Source organism: Ictalurus punctatus, chromosome 11 (assembly GCF_001660625.3).
Source record: "Ictalurus punctatus breed USDA103 chromosome 11, Coco_2.0, whole genome shotgun sequence".
Taxonomy (NCBI): domain Eukaryota; kingdom Metazoa; phylum Chordata; class Actinopteri; order Siluriformes; family Ictaluridae; genus Ictalurus; species Ictalurus punctatus.
The window spans coordinates 7,944,543-7,954,607 of record NC_030426.2 but is presented as its reverse complement, the minus strand read 5'-3'; the positions used below and the strand labels follow the sequence as shown (position 1 = coordinate 7,954,607).

Here is a 10,065-nt window from a genome sequence, read left to right as displayed (position 1 = left end):
GTTGCCAGGTCTCTGAAAAGTAAAAGAAAACATTCGCTCGCGCGCGCACACACACACACACAATAATAATAATAAAAAATGATCAGTCAGTACTGGTATATTTGTGTGTCAGTGCACTTACCAGGCTGTTGCAGCCGGTAGTTAACTGGGCAGACCCTCTCAAAGACTGTGCCTTGCCAGCGGGTTAGGAATTTACAGGCAGTGTTTGGGAGCAGCAGGAGCACCTGATCACCGGGCTGAAATACTGTGCTGGGCGGTTGTAGGCCTGCTGCTGTTCTCGCTGTGAGGCCTCCATGTGTTTGCACACTATGGTGGTGACCTGGTTGATGTATCGTCCAAGGAGCGGAATGGGGAGGGCTGTTCTTCCCAGGCTTCCCATGCTACGTCTAACAGTCCTTGAGGGCACCGTCCAAAGAGAAGCTCGAAGGGCGTGAATCCTGTGGAAATTTGAGGCATCTCCTAGGCAGTGAAAAGAACGTAAGGGAGAAGGAGGTCCCAGTTCTGGCCATCCTCGTCCACCAACTGTCCGAGCATCCTTTTGAGCGTCTGATTAAACCGCTCCACCAGAAGATCTGGAGGTGGTAGACAGAGGTTCGCAGCTCTTTCACCTGCAACAGCTGACACAGATCACCCATTAATCTTGACACAAACGATGTACCTTGGTTAGTCAGGATGTCTTTGGGGATCCCCACGTGGCTAAACAGGAGCTCCAGTTCCTTGTCCTGGGAGGTGGGTTTACACAGCAGGATGGCCTCAGGGTACCTGGTGGTGTAATCCAGGATCACCAGTATGTATTAGTGGCCCCAGGTGGACTTTGGAAGCGCCCTACTAGATCCATGCCCACCCTCTCAAAAGGGACGGCGATAATGAGGAGGGGATGAGGGGTGCGGGCAGAAGCTTCTGAGGTGCGATTCGCTGGCAGTGAGGGCACTGCTTGCGGAAGGCACAGATGTGGGCATCCATACCGGGACAAAGGAACGGATTTCATAGCTTGGCCAGGGTGATGTGGGGCTTCACGTGGCCGCCGAGTGGGTGGCTGTGGGCCAGGTGCATCAGGGACTGCATCTTGGAGCATGGAACCACCAGGAGGTCACATGGCTGTCCCCGGCACTCTGTCCAGTAGTAGAGGAGCCCATTGGATACCATAAAGTAGGTGTCTGGGAGCTGCTGCTCTGGGTGCTGGTCGATGCCATCGATCATGCGCACCTGGCCCCAGCAGTGCCTCAGACTATCGTCCTCTTTCTGCTCACGCTCAAGGTTTCCCTCCTGAGTGACTTGGTGGAACACAGAAGAGATAGGATCAGTTGCAATATGTGTCTCATCTCAGGAGGCTCATCCCACGGCGTTCCCATTGTATTTGGCCATGCAGGTCGGCCGGACCCGGTTTTGGGTAGCTGGCTTCTTCTGCTGTCGGTGGCGGCGGCTGGTCGTAGCCGAAGGCTTGGGGAACCTTGGCCAGTCCTGCCCGAGCAGTAGGGGCACCGGGAGTTCTGGAATCAGACTGACGAGGAGCGGCCAACTGCTGGCTGGTGAGAAGATCACCACTTCTGTGGCAGGGACCCCCCGGAGGACCCTCGTGGGCTCAGGCAGAGGGCCGATGGCGGTGGGGCGTGCTGGGGTGGAGGAGGGCGGAGACAGGCCGGCCGGCCATGTTGACTGCTGTGGTTGGGGTGTCCGGGGCCGACATGCTGTGGAGGGCACAGTCGGCTAGCCAGAGTTTAACCACCTGCTTCAGGGTGGCTGGGTCCAGCTCGGTGGGCATGGACTCGTCTCTGGGGGTCCCATAGGTGGGGTGCCTCTCTGGCAGTCTTCTCTTCCAGTTTTGGCTGAGCGAAAAATCTTTCTGTTCACCTCTGCCGAGGCTCAGCGTGGCTAGGGCACACTTGAGGGCCTCCACCATCTCCCTCGGACCTGTTATGTTTTCCATTCGTTTCCTTTCCGTTCTTCGGGTGGCACAGCTCGGAGGAAGTGGTCCATTACGGCCTTCAGAGATGGGTAAATGGCAGCCTAGTCACTTGCGCACTGGACTTTCCCCAACAGGAATGGGGCAAGGATGTCTGCCCAATACTCTTCTTCACACTGTTTGCGTCGGGTGACCCGTTCAAAGGTTAGGAGGAAGGCAGCGATATCATCCTCGCTGTTGAGCTTCATTAGTACACGGGGAGCTTCTCAGCAAGAGTCTGGGAGAGGGATGGAGGTGACGGAGCAAGGTGTCTTCTTTAGCACCAGCAGCTCCTGGGTTGCAGCGTGCAAGCTTTGGGCCAGCTTCTGGGTCACCACCTACTGTTGGAGGTTTGTCTCCAGAATAGGATCCATCCTCCCCCCTTTTTTTTTTAAAGGTGTGTGGGGGGTGGGGTGGGGGGATCCAGGAGGCCTGGCGGCGGTTGAGAGGGCCGGCGAGAGGAGCAGCACAGCCGGGTAGTTCCTCTTCTGAGCTTGGTGTCATCTTCGTCATCGTCTGCGAGAGATGAATCACTCACTTTGCTTACGGTGCTGGAACTCACCACACCGTGTCTGCTGCGCCCTTTTATAGCTGTTCTTATTCTCGCCAATGGTGATAAAACGCTGCTCCAATCATTGGCTGCCAGCTATGTGTGTTTCTGCCACCCTGCCCTGCTGCCATGTGCGCTCTTACTGTCTGTGGGGACACATGGTTACACGTGGTTTGCTACTGCAATGATGATCAGCTGTCCTCCCTGTAGCACTGTCTTAGGTGTCTTACATTACAGACATTGCAGTTTATTGCTCTGGACACATCTGCAGTCCTCACGCCTCCCTGCACCAGGCCTATAGCATGTCCACGCAGGTGAGCAGACACCCTAGACTTCTTTCTTCTGGTGTTTTACAGAGTCAGCAGAAAGGTCTCTTTAGTGTCGTAAGTTATTGCAACTGTGAACTTAATCACCTAATGCCTGTAAACTGTTAGTGTCTTAAGGACTGCATGTGCAATAATTGTTTATGGAACACTTAACAAGCATGAAAAACATTGTTTAAACCCTTTCCAATAAAGATCTGTAAAGCTTATTTGGATTTTATAAAATTATCTTTAAAATACATTCTCCTGAAAAAGGGAAGTTTCTTTTTTTGCTTATATATATATATATATATATATATATATATATATATATATATATATATATATATATATATATATATATATATGTGTGTGTGTATTTATATTTATATATATATATATATATATATATATATATATATATTATATTACATTATATTATATTATATATACATACATACATACATACATACATACATACACATATACATAATATACATACTGCTAAAACAGCCATAAGGTGGACTATAAGCTTTAAGTGCTTTTTTAAATCACCTGTCATGTTATGATTTCTGTAAAGTCAGTACTAAAAGTTGCAGTATGCACCGTAATATCATAAATGGATGTGTATATATTGCATATTCCCCGTTATCACGTGGGTTTCCTTCAGGTTCTCTGGTGTTCTCCCACCTCCCAAAGAGTGGACTGGCATATATAAAATGTCCATTGGTGTGAATGAGTGTGTGTATGGTGTCCTGCGATTAGCTTGCATCCCATCTAGAGTGTGTACCCGGGATAGGCTCTGGAGCCAATTTGACCCTGACCAGGGAAAATCTGAAGATGAAGTTGACCAAATGAATGAACAGTTCAAATGTTGACCACTTACACAGGAAAACCGCGGATCTGGCAACACTGGAACTCATCAGTCTCGCGAGAACAGCATCCCAGCGACAAGCACGAGCTCAGTCTGAAATGAATCCACAAGCTCTCTGCCTAAATATTAAATAACTGGTTCTATGCCATATTTTACTCACCATAACAGATGTTGTCTATATATTTAAACTATTGTTAGACGAAAATGTAGTCCTGTATATTTATATTTTAGTATCTACATATATGTAGGGCTAGGCCTATTAAAGTGTCTGAAGGGATGGACTAGGCTATTACCTTTTTAATGCGTTTGTTATAATTGGTCTGCTTGTAATTGTGCAGTAAGCTGTATTTAAGTTGTTGCATTTTTGGTCATGTGAGATCAGTGGTCCTGATGCGAGCATCACTTCACTGTCACAGCATCAGAGCACAAGCCACGCCCCCTTGCTATTCTCAAGCTTTTGCCGAGCACGCAGCAGCATACTGCACACCTGCCTCCCCCGGTTGCGCATGGAGTGGACAAAAGAGCAAAACTGTCAGGACATCCCAACATCCCAAAACATTTCCGTCATTTTATAATCAACAAAATCAGTTTTGCTTATAGGTTTTCTGCTCTGCAGAATCTTTTTCGCTTTGCATTCTGTGTTTTGGATACTGCATGGCTCACGAGAAGGTGCGAAACTGCGCATCTGTCATTCAGCCAAGTCAAACGGCGCCTTTCGACTACTTATTCCCAGCTGTCTACTAATCTGTTTTAAAAACCAGTATCTGTGATCATTTTTTTTACGCACCTACTAACGCACGGGGACCGGCACAAGAAAACGACCTCCTTTTAAACACTTTCCACACCACACAATGGCTGAAACCGGCGCAGAATGCAACATCAAGGTGCTGTGCCGTTTTCGCCCCTTGAACCAGTATGAAATCCTTCGTGGAGACAAATTTCTCCCAGTATTTCAGGGGGATGACACTGTCATCATGGGGGTAAGTTGCGTTCATATCGACTCTCGTTTCACTCTGAGGATTTATTTATTTATTTATTTATTTCATTTAGAGAGTGACGCAGAGTCTCAGACCTCTCCGTAATCTCTTTCTTAAGAAGTTACAAACAGTCTATAATAAAACGGAATATATAAAAACACTGTGCAACTGCCTATCATTTAACTGTAAGTGTACAGATAGGCTATATTGACTGGCATGTGTCATAGGTTGGCAGGTTTTCTTTAGAGAATTGCTTAAGATCTGTTTATTGAGGATATATGACATGTATAAACCAGGCCATGTTAAATTAGGCCAACAACAAATCATGCCATATAGCTGAACCAAACTAGGAACTGCTGAAGAAGCCAAGTTTAAACACACACACACACACACACACACACACACACACACACACACAAAAGAATATTGTATAAGGATGCCTAAGGATGCATAGCTTTGGCTCCCTGTCACAAAATGTGTGGAAAGGATTCTGTGTGTGTGTGTGTGTGTGTGTGTGTCCTGCGAAGCTGAAAAATTCATTTTGGGAATACAGACATGCACATACTCTGTACAGAGCACTAGTTTCTGGTAATAGATTTGTGTCCAGGCACTGTTAATGAGTCCTACCACAGTTCATTCACACATGCAAAGACACGTGCCATGCTTCAAAGTCACAGAAATTCACTAAAGAGATTGTGATATCCTGTGACAACATTTAGCTTAATAATAAACTCTAAACACACAATTGCAAAATTATGGCTAAAGAGGCAAACAGTAGAAACACACTCACACACACACACACACACACACACACACACACACACACACACACACACACACACACACACACACATATTATTGATCACTGTGAGTAAGGGGGCAGCAGAGTGAGACTAAGGGACTCACACAGCAACCAGAGTGTGGCTAGTAGTAATAGGTTCTTAACTGCTGTGTAAAATTGAATCAAAGCACTATGGGATATTCAAAACTGTATTTTGGAATGTTATAATTACTAATAATCATTGATTCTAATTATGTTCAATAACATTTGTGTTCATGTTTTGGCCAAAGACTATTTTTAAACACTAACTCCAGACTATTGTTGATATTCCACTACTATAAAAGTTGCTGAATCGTACCAAAATTAAAATCAATTCAAGGGTTCTTCATGGATCGAATAATTCATAAAGGATCAAACAGAATAATGGGGTCAGGAGATTTGCTCTGCTGATTTTAATGAATTTTCTCTTTTCCTTGCTTGTATCTATTTCTGTCTTAATTGCAACTACATCATTTATGGTACACCCACTCATGCTAAATAAATCCCCTTAACAAAGGGAGAAATAACACGGCTGTCCGATTAGATTAAATCTGGTTCCATTAGAACATGAAGAGCATAGAAAATACTCAGTACTAAGCTAAGTAAATAGTAAGCCGGTAATAAAAATAAAGCATCCAAATAAGTTCTGCTATCTGTATTTCTCTGATTATAGTAAGTCACTTTGGTTGTTTTCTGATGTTTTGCAGCATATAAATGGATTTAAATATGTACAGAGATAAACTAATAACTGAGATGTTTCTAGCCATGTTTTGTTCTGTCGGGAGCATTAGGCTGAATGAGTTGTGTTTTATTCTAACAGCGAAGAGAAGCTGTCAGTCCCAGTGGGGCACAGGTTTTCCCAGCTTTCTCCGTCCTCTCCTTCTGATAAACATGTTGGTGTGTGAGTCACAGCAAGAATTAATCAGTTGGGCTTGACATTGAGCATATGTGACTGCTGTATTCACCCGTCTGTCCTCCCATCCTTCCATCCATCAATCCTATTCCCTATTCCTCATTCTCACTCTCTCCCTTTCTGTCTATCCCCTTATTATATTAAGAAAGCATCCTGAAATCGGTGTGCTTCAGGCAAAGAGACTTGAATAAAATCAAGAGAAAAAAATAGAGAACAGCAACACTTTACAGTTACATTATTTTCTATATATCTGTCTTTTTATTTATTAATTAATACAGAGATTGAAAGTATTCTGGCTTTATCCAGCAGCTTACATACTTACATACATACATACATACATACATACAGTTCCCTCCCAAGGTTTTGGGATGGCAAGGCCAATTCTTTTGTTTTTGCTATACATTCAAGACATTTGGGTTTGAGATCAAACGATAAATATGACATGATCAATCAGAATTCCAGCTTTCATTTCCTGATATTTACATCTAGGTGTGTTAAACAGCTTAGAGTATGGCACCTTTTGTTTGAACCCAACCATTTTTCAAGTGCTCAAAAATATCAGAACATGTGATCAACAGGTGTTTCTTGGTGCCCAGGTGTGCCCTGTTAGACTGATTATTTAAACGATTAATAGCTCTGAATGTCTACTCTTGGTTTGAGCCCTAGGTTTCACCTGTGAAGACATTTTTAGCATTTGTTGTTAAAAAGGATAAACTAACATGAAGACCAGAGAGCTGTCTATGGGAGCAAAGCAAGCCATTTTAAAGCTGAGAAAAGAGGGATCAGAGTCATTGCACAAGCATTTGGCATAGCCAATACAATGATGTCCTTAAAAAGCAAGAAACCACTGGTGTACTAACAATCAGATGTTGACTAAGGAAAACAACAGCAGTTGATGACAGAAACATTGTGAGAGCTGTGAAGAAAACAAAAAACAAGTCAGTGACATCACCAACAGCTTCTAAAAGGCAGGGGTGAAGGTATCACAATCCACTATTTTAAGAAGACTTTGAGAACAGAAATATAGAGTAGAGGTCATACCACAAGATGCATAACACTCATCAGCATGTAAGATTCAAACAACCAGATGAGCCACAAAAGTTCTGAAACCAAGATTAACCCCTACCAAAGTGATGGAAAAGCCAAAGTGTGGAGAAAGAAATTATCTGCTCATGATCCAAAACATACGGGCTCTTCGGTCAAGCATAGTGGAGGTAGTGTCATGGTTTAGGCTTGCATGTCTGCTTCTGGAGCAGGATCCCTAATCTTTATTAATGGTGTCACTCATGATGTTAACAGAAGAATGAAATCAGAAGTTTACAGGAACATTTTGTCTGGCAGTTTACAGAGAAATGCATCCAAATTAATCAGGAGGAACTTTATCATGTAGCAAGACAATGATCCAAAACACACTGCCAACTCAACAAAGGACTCTAAAGGTTTAGACTGGAAGTTTTTAGACTGGCCAATCACCAGACAATCACTGGTCAATCACCAGACCGTAATCCAACAGAGCATTCATTTCCCCTCCTGAACTGAAAGAAGCTGCAGTACAAGCCTAGAAAATCATCACAAAAGAAGGATGCAGCAGTTTGGTCATGTCAGTGGGTCACAGGCTTGATGCAGGTATTGCAAGCTAGATATATGCAACCAAATGTTAAGTGTCTTTTACTTTAATTTACTTTATGACTATCTGTTCCAATACTTTTGTTCACCTAAAAATGGTGTGGTCTGCCACCAAATGTGTCATGTTCCAAGTTGTTTAACACATCTAGTTGTAAATATCAGGGTATGAAAGCTGAAATTCTGATCTATCGTCTCATATTCATCTTTTGATCTCAAACCCAAATGTTTTCAGTGTAACAAAAAAAAAATCCTTCTTTTCTTCTGGGAATTGCCATTCCAATACTTTCAGAGGGGACTGTACATACATACATTTACATTTACATCCATTTTATCCAAAGCAACTTACAGTAGTAGTGCTAGTAGTGCTACCATGCTAGATTTATAATTAAGTTCTAGAGAAGCAAAGTGTGCAGAGTAGCCAGAATAAGTTTATTTATTTATTTTTAATTATTTATTTATGTATTTATTTATTTAAATAATGTGGGGCTGGCATTTTAGGGGCTAGTTACGTGCTCATGGAAGAGGTGGGTCTTTAGCTGTTTTTTTGGAGATAGTGACAGATTCTTTGGTCCGGATTGAGGTTGGAAGTTCATTCTACCACTGAGGAACAGTTAGTGAGAAGCTTCTGGAAAGGGAACTTGAGCCACGCTGAGTAGGCACTAATAAGTTTTGGCCGTTAATCGATCGCAGATTGCGTGAGGGAACGTAAACCTCAAGGAGAGTGTTGAGGTAGGGGGCGCTGTTCCAGACAAGGTGAGCATCAAGGCCATGAATTTTATACGGGCAGCTACAGGAAGCCAGTGGAGGGAGATGAAGAGGGGTATGACATGGGTTCTTTTGGACTGGTTGAAGACGAGGCGTGCTGCTGCATTCTGAATCATCTGAAGGGGTTTGATGGAGCTGACTGGGAAGCCTGAGAGTAGTGCGTTGCAGTAGTCCAGTTTTGAGATGACAAGAGCCTGGACTAGTAGCTGTGTAGTTTGTTCAGTGAGATAGGGTCTGATTTTCTGTATGCACATACATACATACATACACACATACATACTGTACATACATAGGTACTAGGGGTATAACTGAATATGATAACATTATTCAAATTGAACAGATAATGTGTCCTAACTGAATACAAATACATGTCCAAACTGTAAATGGAGTTTTCTTTCTTTTTTTTTTTTTTTTAGAAAGATTGCCGGCTTCAGACTCGGTGTGTGCATCAGTATACTACAGGGTAAAAACAAAAAAATACCACATGAAAATTAGGTTTTTACTTAAATGTGTGATTTTAAAGAATAGCTGATGCAGAAGCTTGTGGGGAGGGTTGCCAGGTTTTAGGTACACCAGGTAAAATTCCCATCCTAACTACAACACAAAAACAGGAAAATAGACTTGGAACTACCACAAAATGTTTAGTTCATTGAAATTTTATGAATCGGAGATGCACTATTTGTTTTTGATTTTTTTGTCAGTGGTTTGCTTTAATTTATAGAGCCGCTGTTCCATACAACCCCTGAAGACCGAATGTTGTGTGGAGGGCACCATATCACTGCTGGGCTATCCAAACTTAATCATTTAAATAATTTAGATCATACACTATAAGAACAAAAGTTTGTGGACACCTGACAATCACACCCATATTTTGGCCTTCCCCCAAGTGTTACCAGAAAGTTTGAAGCACACAATTGTCTAGAATGTCTTTGTATGCTGTAACATTACAGTTTCCCTTTACTGGGACTAAGGGACCCAAACTTGCACCAGAATGACAATTCCACTGTGCGCAAAGGTCAATGAAGTCATGGTTTGCCAAAGTTGGCGTGGAAGAGTTCTAGTGGCCTGCACAGAGCCCTGACCTCAACCCCACTGAACAATTTTGGGATGAACTGGAACACTGACTGCACCCCAGGCCTCCACAGCCCATCCAAAATCTAGTGGAAAGTCTTCCCAGAAGAGTGGAGGTGATTGTAACAGCATAGAGGGACTAAATCTGGAACAGGATGACAAAAACCACATGCATGGGTGTGATGGTCAGGTGTCCAACAAACCAAAGAACTAAAGGAAATCTAC

At 43.3% G+C, this 10,065-nt stretch overlaps 1 protein-coding gene across 1 annotated transcript in view; it reads left to right on the top strand.

The window, feature by feature from the left end:
- The first annotated feature begins 3,955 nt into the window (after positions 1 to 3,955).
- The window catches only part of kif5ab (kinesin family member 5A, b), a 43,364-nt gene continuing 37,254 nt past the window's right edge, over positions 3,956 to 10,065 (top strand). Inside the window, exon 1 of the mRNA XM_017480323.3 lies at positions 3,956 to 4,648. Coding sequence (XP_017335812.1) covers positions 4,520 to 4,648 — 129 coding nt within the window. The 5' untranslated portion in view covers positions 3,956 to 4,519. The remainder of the gene's footprint in view (positions 4,649 to 10,065) is intronic.